Below are 19,424 nucleotides of genomic sequence, written 5' to 3' on the forward strand. Positions count from 1 at the left end.
TGTTTAACCTATAAAAGTCAAGCTGCAGCCATACAGGTTAAATTACAGGTTAAATCATAAAGGTGGTTATTGTACGAAGAGCAGTACGGAGAGGTGGCGTTTCGAAAAAAGAAGATGGTCTCCACAGTATACAAACTACTAGTTAATATTTATTTACATTCTATCATGAAAATGGCTCGAATTGTTGGTCGTGGCCACCATATATATCATTTATCCATGCGCAGTACGCCTAGCAATTGGTCGTGCAAAGCAATGTGGACTGACCATCGCCCCTGACCCCATCCGCCAGGAGCGTTCTTCAAACTTGCGGCATCATTTTTGAAATCACAGTTGACGCCGCCATGCACTCGTCCAGGTCCATGTTCACGTCCCCGCAGCTGTCCATTGAGGAGCAAGAGATGCTCGTGCTGGTGGCCACCAATGCGTTCCGCAACTTCATCGAAAGCACGCGGCTCATTGGACCCAAAGGCGCGCTGTTCAAGTCGGCCAGCAACACGTCCATCAACCTCGCGCATGCGTCGCTGTTCCACGGGTCCACGATCGTCAAAGGGTGCACCGTGGGCGACGTTAGTGCGTACCACCTCACGGCCATGACGTCCACGGAAAGCTACTGCCGCGTCAACCAGTGCATCGACACCAAACTGCTGTACACGCTTGAAGTGCCAACTCCAGACCACCCGCACCACTACTTGGCCCTGCGGTGGTTTGCCATGGCGTCGACGGTGCCCATGGTCAAGCCTCGCGACTTTGTCGTGTTGGAGGTACCACCACCACGACCTGTCATTCTGTTGATGTTGACGACCTGGTAGTACCTCGATTCATTCCACGACGCGCACGGCCGCACTGGGTGGGCTCGTTGCATCCACTCGATTGAGCACCGTAGCGCGCCGTCGCTTCTGGAATCCCACGGGTACGTCCGCGGCAACATCCAGAACTCGGGCATCGTCGTCTACCACGACGACGTGGACTCGATTTCCCGAGCCAACATCATGCTCCTGTGCGACAAGAAGACGTCCATGGCGTCCAAACTGTTTGTCAAGTCCATGATCCAGGGCATGTTCAGGCACTTCGACACGCTCAACGAGCGCATCCAAGTGTACCGGCACTCGATGCGACTGTCCCAGCGAAGCAGCACCGGGTCCGGCGTCAATAGATCGCCACGGTCGCCGTCTTCTCAATATGGCGACAACGAGATCGAGGTAAACCTTGAGGGAACGAACCAACGATCGAGCGAATATACGATGCGTTCAACATCTAATCCTTGCCATGATGCTATTCTAGTCGGCAGACCGCGCCAGTCGCAAGCACTGTGTGTTTTGTGCCAAGCGGTTCCATTTGTTTCGACGACCAGAATCGTGCGAGACCTGCCACCAAGTACGTGGCAACGACACTCAATCTATTCGATATATATCGATGTATGTACATAATATGCGATATATAAATGTATACATATATGCGATATCGATATATATATATATCTACGTAATATAATATTCGATATACGCAATGTAATACTAGTATTCGATATATACTAGTATATATGTAGCTACACGAAATTTATATATATGTATGTATATATGCGCAATATATACTGCAGTAGTACGTGTATGTATGTATACATTCGATATTTATATATATATATATATTGGCCATACAATGCTGCATATATATGGATACTACCGGTGTATACATGTCTATCTATCTGTCTATGTATTTGTCGGAAGATATGATTTGTGGTTTTATAATAACATGAGTAGGTCGTGTGTTCGAAATGCATGCGTCGGATCACAAAAGCTTCCAAGCACAAAGTGTGCATGTCGTGCTTCATGCAGCATCAATGCGGCAACATGCCCAGCAATCCATGTGCGTCTTCTCCTAATCAAATGCCCTTCCTGACCACATCCCATCTCTAGTCACCGACTGCCTTTGGATGGGCGACGGGTCGGCGCGGCCGTCGTGGGCTCAGTCCCAGGCGTCGGTTAGTCCGAGCCTCGTGCTGCGATCGTCGTTTGCGTCGACGGTCGAGCCCGCGTTTCAATTGTATGACTAGTAAGATAGAGCACTGTACATTACAAGTCGAGTGTTAGGAGTCGGTCACAACAGGGTGGTGGTGGTCCATCTGTCCGAGTACGCCACTGGCCAAACTGTCAAACAGCCACTACGCACCACACACACACGCATGAGTAGATACACGCCATGTTTGAACCCAAACAAAAGAGCAACATTGAAGTGTACCTTGGGCGAGACCATGGGAAGCCCAGCCAGCGATGCCCGTCGCCCGACTGCAGGCTCCACGCCCATGCACACATCTGCCAGTGCCATTTGCGAGCACGGCTACATCAACGTCATTTTATTAACACACTCAGTCCAATATATATTATGTACATATCTAGTAGCTACAACACGTACATGGCCTCCGGCAGCCAGAATCAACGCTTGGAGGGTCGCTTTGGGCGGGTCGAGGCCGCTGGCCACGTAAATCTTGATGCCGTCGAGCAAATTTGGCGGGGTTTTCTGCATGCACGATGGGGGATCACCACTGCACTACAATCGAACAGCGTACTGTACCTTCTTGGACACTGCTGGGTACTCTGTCATCAAGAAAGGCGACTCATCCAGCCACATCTTGGCTTCCAGCGACGAAAATACCCACGCGTCCGATACAATGTACGCACCCGTGGCCAGCCCAAACAGCACTTTCATCGTTCGCTTCGACTTGTCCGACACTACGACGTGGGTCACGGCCGCAGCAGCTCCAAACTCGTCCACAATTCGACTCTTGCCATCGCCAGGACCTACCACCAGCACGAGATTTATCCCAAAAGACATATATATATATATATATATATGATAGATAGATGGCGTACTGGAGGCATCGATTTCGCGCATGGAGCTTTCCAAGACCAGTCGCGTGTCCAGGTTGGCCCCGCTCACACTGATCACATACCGTGGCATACGTTTCGTCTAGCGATATATATCCACAACAAGAGAGGTTACTCCACAAATACACAAATACCCCCCTCTTCCATACATATCTTTCAATCGTAGCAATACACTATATATATATATAATATATATACCTTAGTAGTCGTCGATTGGTTCATTGCAGTGGCGGGCGCCTTGCTTGTCGTCGCTTCGGATTTCTTTGTCGGCGCAGGAGGAGTATGCGATACCTTGGGCTTGACAAGTACTCGCGGGTGCTCCACCGCTGCTGCTTTGCGCTTCACGGCAGTTTGTTTCGGCGCTACGTCAGTGGACGTTCCTTCCTTCTTGGAGGTTCTCGCTGCACTTGGCTTCGCAGCTTTCACCTTGGCCTTGTTTGATGCAGTCAATTACAGCGTGATCAAGCATGGGTGTCTTGTACCTTGACGGGGGTGGCCACCTTAACAACCGGAATCGATTTCAACGAACTGGTGTTGCCGCGACGAGGCGGCGTCGGCGGGTGGTGGCCTTGCTTGGGGGTGCCGATGGGCGTCGTCGACGGTTGCTTCTTGCGAGGCAACGATACTTGAGGGGTAGGAGTGTTTGGTTCCACGGGCGGTGGCTGCTTGGTAGCCAGTCGCGTCGCTGGCTTGTTGGATCTGCTGCTGATGTCGTCGTGCTTCTTGGCGATTGATCCCACCAGAAGCTGCGATGGTTCAACTCCCGTCGAGGACGTCCCGCACATCTTGCAGCGTTTGGCGACTCGGGGGTTTTCAAACGTACACGACACACACGGCCACGTGCGAGGCTACTTCATGACGTGAGTTGGGATCGATGTTAACAAGGGAATATTGCACCGGGTTTTTTGTGTGCTTGGGAGTAGCTCGGTGGGCCGAGGTTGCTTGGACACTGGATGCAGGTGTACAAAGAGATTTAACCACGGTTTTGGCAGGGGATGTCGTTGGTTTTGCGGGGGTGGTGGCGGCGGCATGGTTGGACCCGACGCTTTGTCGTGAGCTGTGAGTGTCTTGACAACGACGATCAGGTCGATAGAGGATGCGTCGTATCGGGGGAGGAGGGGAGGTATGTTCTTACCTGATTGCGATGGAGGCTCGGCAACTTCGTCCACAGTGGACAAGTTTGTAGAAGCCTCCGTTGGTTGCGAGATATCTACAGATTGTCGTGACAGCAGGATAATGCCAACAACGCCACCTACCGTCGTATTCTGGAGACCTGGACCGGCGACGGAGGCTCAGACTGCGGGCGCTTACACCTTCTTGCGGTGTGAGCGTTATCGCCATTGGGGTCACTGCGTCCAAGGTTTGCTACATTGCACCACATCAAGAGGATATTCTAGAGACATGCTGAATGGGAATACCCTGCGAGTCTTCTTGATTGGAGTAGTCAACTCATCAAACACGTCTTCTCGGCGAGGTTCCATCAAGCTCGACCGCCGCCGTTTCTTCTTCTCGGCTGCGGGAGATGGCAAAGGCGTCGACTGGTTGGCGGGGGTGTCACTAGGAAAGAACTTTGTCTCGGGGACACGCGTCGCGGTCTGAAGGCACGCCTCGACCCATAGAGGCCCAACGAGCTTGACCTCGCTCCGTTTGAGGGTGTCTTCGCGAACATTGCGATTGCCATTGAGCCACACGACGTGGGTCGTGTCTCTGCCCAACCGCTTCACGACTTTCGCTCCGAGGTGCACCAGCTTCTCGCTGACTGCCGCTGAGCAGTCCACGTCCGCATCACCTGCCGACATGCGCACATCCACAATGCATTTCACTCCCTTGAGGACTGGCGTCGCATCGCGGCCCATGTTTTTCCCAACGTCGATGTCAAAATGAGAATGTGCTCCGGTAAATTTGAATTGTTATCCGTAGTCCTGTCGCGCGCGAAAATTCATGCCGAGTTTACATGGACGAAAATAAAATGCCGACTTGGGATTGTTTCATACAAACATGAAGTGAAGCATGTTGAAATTCTTTCTAAACCGTTAACTTCCAAATAGTATTAATAGTATGGAATGCATCATGACTGTTAACTGTAAGGGCAAACTCCGGCCTTCGTATTGTAACAAGCCAGTAACGAGCATTTCAATATACTGTATATATTATATATACTTAGATTTTGATTTCACTATTTTCATACAAAATATAAATGAATTTGGCTTGTGTTATATTTCTGCGTTACCGTACTGTCTCGTTTCAGTAGGATTATCCGGACTTTTGGTGGCCATAACCGTACAAATTTGCCAGTTTGGTGTGGCTCCAAAGAACATAAGCCGCGCGAAGCCACCGCCGTCGATTTCCACGTCCAACCTGTCTTGATGTCATCCAAGTTGAACCCTAAAGCTGGCGCATTTGTACCCAGGTATGCTGCGACGATGTGACGACAGGGACGACTTTATCTCAACGATGTATAGCTTTGTAGTTCCAGTCGAGGTTGTGATTACACCTGCGCTGACGACGACAGTTGTGGCACCATCCCCGGGCGGTTCCAAGAAGAACAAAGGAAATGGAACGTCGACGCACAAACCCCCCAAGAGTACCCGCCAACCTGTCACCATGGTACCAACCGAACCGGTGACGCCGCCACCCATCGAGGTAACGGCAATGATCGACTCATAGTAGACCGACGACCACCTGCAGAAACAACCACACACATGTGTAGATCCCACTGCCAACCATATACAGCGTCGACGAACTAGTTGAGGTACACACATGGATCCTGTATCACGCCGAGGCGCTCATATATGCGTGCTCCAGGCGGGTCGCGTTGTGCGTGGTCGGCAGCACTACTCGATTCCAGAGCTGTTACAGGTACAACATCTATCCGTGCCACCACGTTGTAGTATTGCTGAGGTGGTGTGTCCTAGTTCCGTCCGTTTTTCACCGCCGTGCCTCCGCATTTCGACTTGGCCGGGGTCAACGCCACATGCGGGGGCACCGTGAAAGAAAAGACCAAATCCGCCGCCAAGCGGGACAAGCAGCGCGCCGCCGCCGCTGCCGCCGCCGCACAGCCCGTGCTCCATTACGACCCGAATGCGTACGCGTACTTCCCCACGGTCGGTACATGCTGCCATCGTTCGTATTCAGCTAGCCATTCTGTTGCATACTCACAACATTGAAGGCGGCAGCATCAGACCCTGACCACAAAAAGGACAAACAACCCCGTCACACACCAACCGAGTCACCCGAGGACGAAATGAACGACGCCGTGGCGAATGTCAACAGGTACTTCCCAATACTTTGGTTGGGATTTGGGCTAAACCTGTGGGGGGGGGGTAGCTTGCTGGACCGCCTGCCGCCGTCCGACATTTCCGTCGACGCGACCGTCCATTCATTCCACGGCATCCCCGTGACATGCACGTTGTCACTGCAGGCCGTCGTGGGCGTCTTGTTTGATCGCGCGATCGCGGCGCCGCACTTGAGGTGGATTGGATGCAGTTGAGGATGGTGGGTTAACATTTGTAGCCACTTTTACGCCCCGTTTTGTTCGGGGCTGTCGGACACGCTCCCGGATTTCAAGGACGGCGCCCGGACGGTCAACTTTCGCCGCATTTTACTCACGAAATGCTACGAAGCGTTGGTCGAAGAGCCCGACCATGCGGTGCGATCGATTATTATTTATTTTTTAAGATTTAAATGATCTCACAATCTAGTATCTTCCACTGTAGTCGTGGCGACGACAGAGTATGCTGGGCAATGTCGGGTTGATTGGTGAGCTCTTTCGACGGTAAGTATGGTGGACAAGTGCAATTTACTGTCAAGACTCGTCCAATTTAATTGTTCTACTTAGCCAACTCCTCACGGAGAACATCATGCATGTGTGTGTGGCCATGATGCTGGACTCCGATGTGGACACCGTGCAACCCGCGCCACAAGTATTGCAAGCGGCCTGCCAACTCCTCCTTCAAGTACGAATATTGTCCATTCCGCCAATATGTGGAATGGAAAATCGATCGATTTGTTTTGTACTGAATGTGTGTCAAAATTGTTCCGTGTCACACTAATATACGTCACACACTAAATCGATGTTGCATCGTTGAAGCCAGAGTTTGCTTGGTCACTTGAATCGTGTTCTGTCTTTTGATTGGTCGATCGATTGTCGATTTCGTTCGATGGAGCAAGCAGCACCCGACTGCAATGTCGAAAAATCGAATCGACAATCCATCATATAGATGGAAAATGGAACCCATGGGGTGTTTTATAGGTGGGGGATCTGCTGGATGGGTCGTCCCCTGCGTCGAGGCGCACCATGGACGAGTATTTCGACGCATTGCAGCGCTTGGCGTGCCGTGACCACCACCTCCCGCCGCAACTGACTCAGCTCATTCAAGAGGTTGGTTCGTGGTGTTATATTTGTTATATAAACCTAGGCGTGGTATCGTTGTAGACGATTGAAGCGCGGTCGAGTGGATGGATACGCAAGCGAAGTGACGTTGCTGACGTACTAGTACAGTCGTCGTCCCCGACGAAGCAATCTGTGTAGAGCGTTAAGTACACGACTTGTCGCCGCGTTGAGATATTTAACATGTACAATATGACGTCCACACCCGGTTCGTTGTTCATAGTGCAATTTGTGGTTTGGTGGAATTAGTACGCTAACTATTGGACACGTTTTATTACTTCAACCAGCGAATGTTGCTCACAATTCTGTGGAATTTTTATCAGGTTTACTCAAAGTCGTACGTACATTAAATGTACGAAAATAAATGTACGACGACTCTGCGGTTGAAAGGTCAAGCAAGGTTCAATCGCCGTTTCGTCCGAGATTCGCCCCTGCTACGTTTGAATCTCGTTTCCATATTCTATTGTGGTCTCCTGTAGCTTTGTCCTCAAATTCTACAATACTATTGACTAGCCTAGAGGTACATATCATGTTGAAGTCACGGTTCTCATAAAGTTAGTTAGCTCAGTAGTTAAGTCCGCTAGCGCAGCTAGTACGCGATCGTGGCCATAAAGTGCCCACTGAGCGATTTTAACTTTACAGCGTAATATCTATATCATAAAGCTAGTTAGCTCAGTGAATGCTTTCTTGATTGCTCACATGAAGGCCACGTTATAGTGGGCAACATCACAACGCCTTATGAATCGAGCTATTCGTGGCTTTGGCTCACACTGTCAACTGCAAATTCAAGCCGACTGGCATAGATTCAACTACCATATCGTTCGAATCTTTATTGTGTCCCTAGGTTTCCGAATCGACCAACAGCCAATAGAATTGCAAGGCACCAAGTTGAAGTGGTCACCTTGGGACAAACTCGGTCAACATGGCAAAGTAAGTCGTAACGTTAATGCAAAATGAAGTTGACATTAAATACTGCTCGTGTCATGGGTGCTACAACTGGATACAGTCGCTTACGAAGTCACTACGGGGATGTGGCGGATGTCCATTTCGACACCGCCACTATACAGTGCCTTGATCGGTGCCGCGACCTTGGTCAGTTCGGGTTCCTTCTTGAGCTTGTACAGCCCTTTGACTTCGAGTTCTCGGATGCGCTCGTAATCTTGCGTAAGCACCGTCGCGTCTGGATGCACCATGAGCACACATCCGGGCGTCGTAAACATGTCAATGGTTGGGGCCATCTTGACGCCTTCCGTGTGTCGAATCTTCTTGTCCACAAACGACGGCATCGACTCAATCTCAGACAGCCCAGGCATGGAATGGAGCACGCCGTGCTCGTACGACACAAGCGTCGTCTTGATGCCGTGCGCCTTCAAACTCGTGGGCATCTTGGGCAGCGCTTGGAACGCCTGCTTGTCAAAGTACGCGTCCACCGTCGCGCCCACTTGGTTGTAGCCTTGGCATCGGTCCAAGATAGGCATGTCCGTGCCCTCTCGGCCGTGGCACCGCGCACCAATCTCAATCAAACACGGCTCGCCGCGCACAAACTTGACTTCGGCGTGGCCAGGGCCGTGCTGAATGTCCAACACATCCAGCACCTTGAACACATAGTCCACGATCGCCAGCACGACTTCGCCTTTGGCCTCGCGCAGCAGCGCGCCATAGTACACGAACGCCGCGCCGTTTGCGCAGCGCTTGTCGTACTCCCATACCGCCACGACCTTGTGCTCTCCATTGCGAGACACAGAGTCCACAACGTACTCGGTGCCTTCGAGGTACTCTTGCACCAACAAATTCGTGTTTTCAATGCCCAAATGGTTGATCTTGCCAATGACGTGGCGAAAGCAGCTGCGCACTTCGTCCAACGATGTGCACAGCGTCACGTCGTCACTCCCAGCGCTATCCACGGGCTTGACAATCACCCGGAATGGTGACGGCTTCAACACGGTCGTGATAAATTCCTCCGCCGCCGCGTACGTCGAGGCCAGGCATTGCTTGACCGCGCGCATGCCTGCCGATCGAATCTTCTCACCCATCACGTACTTGTTGCGTCGACCTTCAGACCCTGCCGACCCGTTCGTGACCAGGCGCATGTACTCGGACAGACGATCGCACAGATGCACACCGGGCTCGGCGCCCACAATCACACCCGACACAGTGTACCCGTAGGAAAGGATGGCGTTGACAACACGTCGCAACTCGTCTTCGGAATCGTCGGCGCCGTCGTGAAATACTTCGCCAGCAAACGACTTGCGCACGTCCGCCGACAAGGTGGACATCCAATCTCCAAACAGCTCTTCGGTCTCGCTGTACACGGCAATGCAGGCATACCCGCGGCGCATGACGTCTTGTGCGAGGCATAGCCCTGTCGAGAACGGGTCTACCACCACAACACAGTCCTTCTTGGGCGAAGCAAGCAGAGGCATCTTGACACGCAGGCAAATTTCGAAATGACCAACGATGATGTGAAAACCAAAAGGCGGTATATCTTTCACTTTGTATGTACGTTTATCCACAGATATAATGCGGGACAAATGGGTGTTGAAGCAATTGCACAGAACTTTGTGTTTTGAAAACCTGTATGAATACATTTTATTCCAACACTCAAATTATAGCCATAAGCACGTTTATGGTAGTATAGGATTGCATAACCCGTAATAATGCATAGATATGCAACCTTTAGCAGTTGTTTGTATTTTTCCCAATAGCCATGTCGCCAGCACGAAACCGACATCAACCTGTGGATCATGCCCGAATTTTTGTGCTCAACGTTAACCACAACCAACACACCAAATACATGTAAATTCAAGGCTTGACACGTTCTTAAAACGCAGCGCATTGCAATTCCGCTGGCCCCGGATCGATAGAAACCTCTTTTGGTTGTATCGCTACATACGGCTTGGAAGCCCTGTTTCCATTGCTTTAGTGTAGTGAATTGTCCGCCTGGGGTGGCGACGCATGTAAGATCGCCCAAGCGACATCAACACAAGTATATACTAGTATGTAGTCGTGAACGCAGTCGCACGGAATAGAATTGGTGGTGGTGACGCTGGTTACACAGACGTGGGATGTAACTGCCACAGCGCCAATGTACGGAATGTACCATCTCTGTATTATGTACGTCGACAATGTACTTCAAGTGGACCAGTTCAAAATCTATTAGGGTGCGTCTGGTAACCGGAAATATTGCAATATTCTGGCCCAAAACGCCATTTTGGGGCCGAATTCAACAAATTTGATCAAAATTGAAACATGTCTTGCTTGAAGAGATTTAACCCAAATCCAATAATTCCACCTGGGATTTACTCGTTGAAAAGGCCCAAAACGCCATATTACAAAATGGACCTTTTACCTCCATTTTGAAGATGGCATTTTGGTTAATCCCATTTTGCGAGAAAATGGAATATCAATTTTGAAATGTTACCAGACGCACCCTTAGTTAACGTTACAAAAGGATGATACCAACAGACAGCTCACAACCACACTTCGTTACGTGCAGAGCTGGAAGAGCCATATCCTGGCTTGGGAGAGGCTGCCACAAGCGGTGCCTCTTCAGCAGGAACGCCTCCTTCTTCGACATCACTTAGGGGTGCTTGAAAGTCCTTGTCAGAATTCGAATGGGTGAGCATAAACCGTAGCATTGGCCCCGCGGGCATCGGAATTTCGGATGGGGCGAAGGACAGGCTGGGGTTGGTTTCTTCGACAACATGGTCGCTCACTTCAGAGAAGGGGAGGCTGTCCACACAAACGGACGTGGTGGACTCCATGGACTTGGGCGAGTACAGCACTGGTGCACGCAACGATGCTTCGTGACAGTAGGCGCTGCGAAGGACCACATCGAGCTCTTCTTCGATACGCACGATACGATTCTCCAAGTCAATGTCGTTGTGGTCGGTGCCAAACGGGCACTCAATTTCACGGGCGACGTCGTCGGCGGAAAAGATGACAAAGCCCCAACCGTACACCCAAAATGGGGTTATGTAGCTCGACGCGTGAACAATCGCAAACGTGTACACTGTGAGGTAGGCGGTCATGACCGCAACGAGGAAGTGAGCGTAGTTAAATGGGATGGGAATGTTTGCAATCGTGTAAATCGTCGAATAGAGGCTGACCAACGTCGAGACGTAGCCGTTGACGGCCGCGGCTTGGGGCATGCCAAACCAATTACGTCGGTGCCCACTTTGAATCAACCGACGAATCTACCAACGTACACCCGTGATTCGAGTTTATGTCACATGCTCGGCATGTCTATTGAAGACATACATATACCGGTATATATTTATATATATATATATATAACACCAGTCAAATGTCCACACCATACGTACCCACAATTCGACCATGGACGACCGCAACTTGTACGGGTTGGCTTGGGCCACAGACACGCCGCGACCTTTTTGAACCCGCTCGCGGTTGCACACGACCCCACAGCGCTTCATTTCTTCGGCCTCTGTCTCATCGAGCAAATGGCCCTGGATGAAGGACGACAGGTCTTCTTGCGCGCATCCTCGGGCGTCTTGGACCAAGATGGACACGTACAGGCACACGAGCCGCCGCAGCTCCCCTGCAAAGCGAAGCTTGTCTTCGCCATCCTCTCGTAGATCCAAGAACGATACCGTCGACGACACAATGCTACAAATAATCCACAAGCCACATTGTTGTTAGCCGAGTGGCCAAACCAAAATGGAAACGATATGGTTGGTATAGTACATACCCCCTTGCGGCATCCCCCACCGACCCCATGGCCACGACACCCGAGCGCCATTGATTGAACGCCGAGTTGAGTCGAAACGAAATGAGGAGACCGAGGAACACATTGAACACGTTCAGGGTGTACGTGCAGGCGACGCTCATCGTGGACGGAATGAACGCGATCGAGTACATGTGGTTGCCGATGGCGACGACCATGGCAAAACACGCCATGAACAGCGCGCGGCGAGGCCCGTTACCGCGGAAGGCGGAGCCTTGCAGCTTCGACAATAGCGTGAAGAACTCGTCTTGGTTGTACGAGATCATACGCCACGAACGATAAAATTGAACTCTGGGCACCAAACATGACCCCCCCGTTCAATAATCAAAAGATAGAAGTATGTAGCATCAGGGTTCTCTGGTAGAGGTCTGGCCCCGGACCCTTTGGCGCATGATGAGCATCCGGATATATTCGGAAAGGCGACGTTTCGTCAGCCAATGAAATTCGAGAATAGTAAACGTGTGCTGTGACAAGCCTTGGTCAAAACTTCGTCATATTCTTCCTGTTCAAGATGCCGAGGATGACTGACGCAAATGGCAAGATACATGGCACATGCACTAAGTGCATTGATGACAGACATGCTTATTTGAGGGTTATTATTGTGTGGCAGCAGACGTATGCAACCGAGTCGACACTTGGCTCCAGCGTTCCAACGTGTTCAACGCTATACATTCAAACCAATCAATCCCGACAACCACAGGGACACCTCGTACCATGTCCGGCCTTCAAGGCGGCCTTGGCTAGCTCGTAGCCGTGCTTGATGCTGTCCGCCAATCCATACACATACAGTCCTGTCGACGGCAATACACATTAGCAAATACGAACGCGACGATGTGTTGGTCATGTACCTGCGCCAGCGTTGTATGCGATGGTGTTGCCAATCGCATTGTCGCAGTGTTCTCCACCTTGAAACACTTGGCGCAAGATACGACAGTTGTCATCAGCGTCTCCCCCTTCCAAGTCTTGCAACGTGCATCGAGGAATGCCCAGCTCTTCGGGGGTCAAAGTATACCGGCGGTATCCGTTCTGTCCAAACCACCACATTATTTGGCGTCAGAATATCTATGTATGAGTTTCCAAAGTTTATACCTGGGTCACTTCGACAATCTCAGCATCGCCAATGGGGTTCAGCTCGTCGAGGCCGGCACAGTGCACGACCAGAGCGTGCTCGACGCCCATCATGTACAACACCTAGCCATGTTAAGTTGTGGGAAGTTCAGGTTAACGATCTTCATCGCACTTGTCCAAACAGGTCCAATAGCGCAGGGGTGTACACGCCAATAACGGAAGTTTGGCACTTGGCGGGGTTGATCAGTGGCCCCAAGATATTGAACACGCTTCGAATGCCCATGGATTTTCGCACAGGACCGACGTGCTTCATGGCAGGATGGAAGTGTGGCGCGTACCTACGACCAGGTTTATGATGAGATACCATCATACTGTATGTGGCCAACATACATGAATGCAATGTTGGCTTGGTCGATGCAGGCGGCAATGTGTTGGGGTTCCAACATGGGGACTCCCATGACTTCAAGCACGTCGGCGGACCCAGATCTGTGTGGACATGCGTAAGCATTATACGTTGCGGTACTTTGTAACGTTGTACCGGCTGGACACGGAGCGATTTCCGTGCTTGGCCACTTTGGCGCCACATGCGGCAGCCAAGATTGCAGCCGAGGTCGACAGGTTCACAGTATTCGCGCCGTCCCCGCCCGTCCCGACGATGTCCAGGGTCTTCACGCCTTCCTAAGTCGTAGCCTAGCTCAACACACGAGGAGAGCATGCATGCATCTCCATCATACCTGCAATGTTACAAGGCGGGCGTGGCGGAGCATGACAGTGACCAGCGTTTGAACTTCCAGCGGAGTTTCGCCCTTGGAACGCAAGAGCGACAGAAAGACACCAATCTGGATGGGATCCATAGCTCCCAATGCAATGGTATCGATGACGATGTCCATCTCTTCTGCCGTCAAGTCTTGGCGCTGAGCTAGCTTTTCCAACACGACCTTCATGGCAGGATGACGATTGGCAACGGAATGGATACTGTAAGTCGGAGGAAGTACGTAACATCGACCCACGACTGTGTTTCTTTTTCTTTTGGTTGGTGCTTTGTTTAGAATTACAGCCAATCAAAATCAAATACCTGCGCTTGCCTGCCGGGTAATAGCCCAAATACCGGCCACGTCATACTACTACACTGTAGTACAACTAACGTTACTACAATACTTCGAAGTATTAGTTTGAATTTGTTCATTTTGTTTTGTATCGATAATTATGCATAACGTTAGTGTGAAAAAATGGGTTCCGACTATTATGATCAGCTATTATGGAATCGGTTGACTCTTCGGTTGGTGATTGGTCGATTTTGATCGACCAATCTATTTTGGGACCACTGTAGTTAAAAACTCTTGCTGCCTCGCACATCACCAAGTATGGTGAGCGATGGACTCACCCGCCACAATGGACGGCCCGGTCGCTCCAATATTGGGCAAGCAGGTAAGGCAATTTCGACTCCGGCCCTTGCTGCAAGCATCGTGAGCAGCGACGACCTGGAGCGCATTCGGCACAACTCGACCATCCTCACGGACAACGACCTTGCTCGCCTTGCCAAGGAAAGCGAACAGTCCAAGCTCGCGTCGAGGGCACAAGCCCAAGACCGCAAGAACCGCATGGTCGAAAAGGAACTCCAAGTTCGCGCGCGTCGCGAACAATACGCGACCCAGATGGAGTTGGACGCCGAGCGCAACTCGGTGCTGTCGAAAGCCGACGTGCAGCGCGTCGAGCACCTGGACGACGTCAAGCACATCCAAAGCCTCGTGGCGAAGGCCATGGCGGTGACGGGCTGCGACGTCCAGCGGCAGGAACAAGACGAGACGAGGCAGATCGAAGCCTCGTACAATCAGCGCATTGAGCGGGGCATGGAAAACGATCGCATCGCAGAGCTCCGGGAGCGGGATCGAGTGGCCACAGACGCGCGAGAAAAGCGTGTGGAAGCCCGCAAAATGTTGGAAGGTTCGATTGTGAAAGCCAAGGGCAACTAACCAACTGATGGGATGTGCCAGGGCAAATCAACGAACGGTTAAAGCAACAGATTCGTGAAGAAGAAGCTAAGGCAATCGAAGCCAAGAAGATTCTCCTCGTGTACAAGCAGTACGAAAAGGAAGAAGAGGCCAAGGTCACTGCCCATCGGGTAATGCACACGCCAACTCTAGTACTCTCGAGCCAATCAACACTCGACAAACGTAGGCGCAAGTCCAAGCGACCATCGCTCAAATTGCAGCTACGAACGAAGACATCAAGGAGATGAAAGCCGAAGCCGCACGACGAGAGGTACACTAGTGGCAACCTTAACGTGCATAGCTTATAGAGCACTATTGATTTCAACGCAACGTTCCGGGTGCTTCACGATGACCATATGTGACACTGTGGTAGGCCCATGAAGAGCAAGTGGCGGCGCGATACCTTCGCGAAAAGGCCAGAGAAGAAGAACGACAACTACTGGAGCATGAAGCAATCAAAAAGTCCAAGGAGCTGCGGGTGGCCAAGTTGCGGGCACAGCAAGAGAAAGCCCAAGACAAACGCATGGCGCAGGACGAGTTCAAGGCGAAAAAAGCGTTTGAGGCGAATGAGAAAGCGATGCGGCAGAAGGAGGCGGACGACCGCGCCAAGAAGCGCGAGACCGCGGAGACCATCGACCGCGAACGAAAGCAGCAGGAATCGTTCAAAGCTGCGGAACGAAGCGCGAACGCCGCGCAGGAGCGGCTGGCCGACCACGTGGCCCAATGTATCGACCAAGAGGTAAGGACGGATGCATGTATGTATGGAGTGCTACATGAATGGCGGAAGTGGCATCATTGGATGATGGGTAGACCCACGCCAAGCGCATGGCGGTGCGCGCCAAGGAAGTGGACGCGCACGCGTCGTACATTGACAAGCTGAACCAGCAATTCCAGGACAACGCTACGAGACGGAAGAACAAGGCGGCGCTCGAAACCAACGAAAACGCGGCGCAGGTGAAGAAAGCGGCCAAGGAAGCGATCATTGTCGACAAGATCCGGCGAGATGCCATCCAGAAGCTGCAAAAGCAGGGCGTGCCCCCCGAGTACTTGCGGCCGCTGCAAAAACTCCACGGGCGCAGCAGCACCACGTCGTAGACTACTGCCTCGCCGAAAAAAAACGCAAAATAACATCATCCACCCATGTATTTTCATCACGTCCTTGTGAAAATACAAAAAGTGCAGCCAAGCCCACCTTAACCCTCTCGAATGGAGTACTATTATACGTCGTATTCTTTACATAAAGTTACTATTAATACAATTAATATTAATAGTAGTATGTAAAGAATACAACGTAATAGTACTTAGTATACGTGAGTACTGACAGTGACGACTTCTAAGAGCATCTCCAACGGCGTTTTTATTTCTATTTCAATTCGAAGTTACGGATATAGAATAGAAACTCTTGCTCTATCCGGAGGGTTTGTTGCTATTTCACGCGAAAATAGAAATTCTGCGGGACGAAATTTCTAAAAAGTCCGGATAGTGTTAAAATAGCAACCGTAAAAACGAAGTTTGACGTTAACCTATGCTTTAGCAATAGGTTAGAATTTACTGTTGGAGATGCTCTAATCAACACGATGTTCAGTTTGACGTTGGCAAAGAAGCTTGAAGGTGACCTTCTAACCAAACCTTGTTGCAGTGTACTATTAGTATTGTACTACGTAGTACTACGTAATAATATTACTTAAGTATGAAGTACACTGTACTGACCGACCATCGACTTTACTCATACGTCACGGCATGGGTTCATAGGGACAATAATTTATTACAGACGAATAGCATCAAATATCGAGCAAAATAGAATAACTGGGGCGCCAACCAAAATCGAATAAATACATGCGCCTTGTCAGCTCTGTAGCCATCACGGGACGACCTCGTGGTCCAGCAGGGACGAGTACTTGGTCTCCGAGTGTGGTGATTGCTGGGGGTGACGTTGGTGTATTTGTTGTGGTTGGGGGTCGTAGTAGCTGCCGCCTTCGCCGCCGCCGCCAGAAGGGGTGGAGCTGTCGCCGTCTTCAGCGTAGTCGTTCCAGGTGGTGGCGGCGGCGCTAGGGGACGCCGCCGACGTAAACTCAGGATCGTCGTCTTCATGTTGGTGGTGGTGGCTGCTGCTGCTGCTGCTACCGGTCGCATGTGCTGAGCGATACGAAGTTAGGGGGGGCACGGGTTCGCTAGCGCTTCGAAATGTGCGCGTCAAGTGCCGTGCGTCATGCACTTGCTGAGGTTGGTGCTGGGGGTTGTGCCGGGTGGGGATGTTCTCGATGTTGTACAGCAGCCAGTCGACCCACTGCTCGTTGCCATGGTTCACAGCATGCCGCTGGGGTTGAAACGGGTTTAGTTCGTCTCGGGGGCGGGGGGCGCCGGCGCCAAGGCTGATGTTCTGGAACGCGCGGCTGGCTTCGGTGGTCGGGGTCGGCTGCTGCGACGACGATTGCTGCTGGTGATGTTGATGATGATGGGGGATTGTAATCGTCGGGAACGGATAGCAGGTGGGGGGGTTGGCGTGTCTGTCAGAGGACACGACGGCGCGAGGCGCGGCATCGTACGCGTCGGATGCCCCGCGATGTTGAAACAGGTGGGTACCACCTGGCAGGTCCTCCTTTTTGCCGTGGAATGAAGACGGGGACCCATACGATCCACCTCCTACCCCCCCAGTCGATCGGCTAAACACCGATGGCTTGTCGAAATGCTCGTTTGGGAGATGGTTCTCGTTCGAGTCGCCGCTAGTGTCGTCGTCGCCCTTCATGAGGTCCGCCGACAGCAGCTTTGTGTGGGGCCCAGCGTCGTCTATCTTTTGAAGCTTGCGAAAATACTTCTGCGCGTGCGTGCGCGTCTGCAGCACGGTGCGCGTGCCCACCGCCTTGGAAATCTTGCGCCATCGATTCAGCACGCCGTGGGGGTACTGATGCAGCCCTTCCACGAACCGATTGTGCTCTTCGCTGGACCACCGCCCCGAGTGAAAGAGGACGCCCGATGGAATGTTCTTGGTCCGCAGCTGCTTTTGCGTGTCGTTGTTGCCTATCTCGGGAAACGACGTGGCGTTCATGATGCCATGGGTGACTTCGTATGCGCCCATGTCTACGGCCGAGCTCGATCGCGGCATCGCGGCGCCGCGTTGCAACGAAGAAGGTGGAGACGGATGCGACTGGTGGTGACGAGGGAACACCAGTCCCGTGGTGACGGCATTGCCAAACATGTCGCCCGTGTGTTCCTTGCGATAGGGCATGAGGTCCATGGACGGGAAGCTGTTGCTACGGCCGACGCGACTACCTCCACCTCCGTCGTGATGGTACGACCATGGCTTGACCTGGTGTAGCTGTTCCTGCTTGCCACTGAACCGATCGTATGTGTGGGATGCTGCTGCTGGTGCATCGTCCTGCATAGACGAGGACCCCGTCGTGTCAAAGCTGGAGCGGTCGTATCCGTCGTGGCTGTACAAGCCGTGGCTCGATGCACTGCCACTGGGGCCGTCGACGAAGGCGGCGGCAGTGTTGTTGATCCCGTCAACCGAGCTGGAAGGCGACGAAAAGTGGAAGCGCATGGACGACGCGTCGTTGGCTGCTGCGGCCGTAGACGTGCCGAGGGATGTGGGGGTGGAGCTATCCATCCTCATAAGATACTTTGACGTAGCTGCACCTTGGCCGTGAGAAGGGAGCTAGCTTTGCAGAAGGATTCGCAGTCGGCTGCTGTGCTGTTGCCTAAATGAAGAGTGCCACTCACCCACTGCCGTATGATATTATGATCGAAGTTCGAAGAGCCAGACCAGCTCGAATACTGGGCCCAAGTGACAACTTGAATTGGAGTGCACCTAACCTTGTTCCGACTCGATGCAATCGAGCGGGCAGTTGCGAGAGGGCGGTGGCGCTGGGCATTGAGCCGAAGCACAGCGTCATAAAACACAAAGATCCTCGGGCTCATAAGTGGACTGCTTATTCCGTTTGTGAAGCTGTGTGATCGTCGTCGGAACATGGGCAGATAAGTATGTACCGGTATGTATTAATACCACTTCGTGACAACGCCAGCAGCGGCCACATCGCTCTGTTTTGTCTCGTGGGCACAACACCGCCCATTATTCTAAGGTGCCCATGCGGACAATAACGCCATGAACCATACGATTGGACAGCGAAGTTTCGACGTGACCAGAACCTCGTCTATTCGTTCGAGTGTGCTCGGGCAATCATACATCCAGCGGAATGAGCTCCGTTTGATGGTGCAGTGTACTTATGGTAAGCTTACCGGTATAGTGTAACAGTAAGTACGTACGTGGTGCACTTGTGCCAAGTCGTGTCCAACTGGTGCAATTTGTACCAAGTGGCGGCTTGGTCAACCCACTTCTCAGCGTTTGG

At 51.9% G+C, this 19,424-nt stretch overlaps 8 protein-coding genes across 10 annotated transcripts; 3 read left to right on the plus strand and 5 right to left on the minus strand.

Moving 5' to 3' along the window:
* Positions 1 to 341: 341 nt before the first annotated feature.
* H257_05091 (hypothetical protein) lies at positions 342 to 2,050 on the plus strand (the record flags this gene model as incomplete). The annotated part of the gene is made up of 5 exons (XM_009829829.1): positions 342 to 761; positions 810 to 1,199; positions 1,282 to 1,374; positions 1,758 to 1,863; positions 1,914 to 2,050. The coding sequence occupies 5 exons, from the start codon at positions 342 to 344 to the stop codon at positions 2,048 to 2,050; spliced, it is 1,146 nt and encodes a 381-aa protein (XP_009828131.1).
* Positions 2,051 to 2,083: 33 nt separating this feature from the next.
* On the minus strand, positions 2,084 to 4,738 carry H257_05092 (hypothetical protein; the record flags this gene model as incomplete). The annotated part of the gene is made up of 11 exons (XM_009829830.1): positions 2,084 to 2,158; positions 2,236 to 2,334; positions 2,410 to 2,514; positions 2,569 to 2,795; positions 2,868 to 2,964; positions 3,081 to 3,314; positions 3,365 to 3,730; positions 3,780 to 3,949; positions 4,018 to 4,092; positions 4,139 to 4,247; positions 4,301 to 4,738. 11 exons carry the CDS (start codon positions 4,736 to 4,738, stop codon positions 2,084 to 2,086), a joined length of 1,995 nt encoding a protein of 664 aa, XP_009828132.1.
* A 438-nt stretch (positions 4,739 to 5,176) lies between these two features.
* Positions 5,177 to 7,484, plus strand: H257_05093 (hypothetical protein). Of its 3 annotated transcripts, XM_009829831.1 has the most exons (12): positions 5,177 to 5,292; positions 5,345 to 5,525; positions 5,593 to 5,634; positions 5,688 to 5,741; positions 5,798 to 5,986; positions 6,052 to 6,155; positions 6,210 to 6,353; positions 6,396 to 6,531; positions 6,599 to 6,657; positions 6,721 to 6,838; positions 7,135 to 7,263; positions 7,318 to 7,484. In XM_009829831.1, exons 1-12 carry the CDS (start codon positions 5,249 to 5,251, stop codon positions 7,411 to 7,413), a joined length of 1,296 nt encoding a protein of 431 aa, XP_009828133.1. In that variant the 5' UTR covers positions 5,177 to 5,248; the 3' UTR covers positions 7,414 to 7,484. The 3 variants fall into 3 exon arrangements, with proteins under 3 accessions (XP_009828133.1, XP_009828135.1, XP_009828134.1); XM_009829833.1 differs by having other exon boundaries at positions 6,599 to 6,838; XM_009829832.1 differs by having other exon boundaries at positions 6,721 to 7,263.
* A 711-nt stretch (positions 7,485 to 8,195) lies between these two features.
* On the minus strand, positions 8,196 to 9,721 carry H257_05094 (hypothetical protein). Its single transcript, XM_009829834.1, has one exon. It carries the CDS (start codon positions 9,693 to 9,695, stop codon positions 8,283 to 8,285), a length of 1,413 nt encoding a protein of 470 aa, XP_009828136.1. The 5' UTR covers positions 9,696 to 9,721; the 3' UTR covers positions 8,196 to 8,282.
* A 960-nt stretch (positions 9,722 to 10,681) lies between these two features.
* H257_05095 (hypothetical protein) lies at positions 10,682 to 12,394 on the minus strand. Its single transcript, XM_009829835.1, has 3 exons — positions 11,984 to 12,394; positions 11,598 to 11,901; positions 10,682 to 11,468 (listed from the first exon to the last, which is right to left on the minus strand). The coding sequence occupies exons 1-3, from the start codon at positions 12,283 to 12,285 to the stop codon at positions 10,743 to 10,745; spliced, it is 1,332 nt and encodes a 443-aa protein (XP_009828137.1). The 5' UTR covers positions 12,286 to 12,394; the 3' UTR covers positions 10,682 to 10,742.
* A 115-nt stretch (positions 12,395 to 12,509) lies between these two features.
* H257_05096 (anthranilate phosphoribosyltransferase) lies at positions 12,510 to 14,085 on the minus strand. Its single transcript, XM_009829836.1, has 8 exons — positions 13,822 to 14,085; positions 13,626 to 13,765; positions 13,478 to 13,573; positions 13,260 to 13,425; positions 13,109 to 13,210; positions 12,868 to 13,045; positions 12,733 to 12,810; positions 12,510 to 12,683 (listed from the first exon to the last, which is right to left on the minus strand). Exons 1-8 carry the CDS (start codon positions 14,029 to 14,031, stop codon positions 12,616 to 12,618), a joined length of 1,038 nt encoding a protein of 345 aa, XP_009828138.1. The 5' UTR covers positions 14,032 to 14,085; the 3' UTR covers positions 12,510 to 12,615.
* Positions 14,086 to 14,416: 331 nt separating this feature from the next.
* H257_05097 (hypothetical protein) lies at positions 14,417 to 16,305 on the plus strand. The gene is made up of 5 exons (XM_009829837.1): positions 14,417 to 15,031; positions 15,082 to 15,209; positions 15,266 to 15,349; positions 15,452 to 15,817; positions 15,889 to 16,305. Exons 1-5 carry the CDS (start codon positions 14,452 to 14,454, stop codon positions 16,171 to 16,173), a joined length of 1,443 nt encoding a protein of 480 aa, XP_009828139.1. The 5' UTR covers positions 14,417 to 14,451; the 3' UTR covers positions 16,174 to 16,305.
* A 514-nt stretch (positions 16,306 to 16,819) lies between these two features.
* Positions 16,820 to 18,775, minus strand: H257_05098 (hypothetical protein). The gene has a single exon (XM_009829838.1). It carries the CDS (start codon positions 18,689 to 18,691, stop codon positions 16,940 to 16,942), a length of 1,752 nt encoding a protein of 583 aa, XP_009828140.1. The 5' UTR covers positions 18,692 to 18,775; the 3' UTR covers positions 16,820 to 16,939.
* Between the last annotated feature and the right edge of the window lie 649 nt (positions 18,776 to 19,424).

This window comes from Aphanomyces astaci (genome assembly GCF_000520075.1).
Source record: "Aphanomyces astaci strain APO3 unplaced genomic scaffold supercont1.9, whole genome shotgun sequence".
Lineage (NCBI taxonomy): Eukaryota > Oomycota > Saprolegniomycetes > Saprolegniales > Verrucalvaceae > Aphanomyces > Aphanomyces astaci.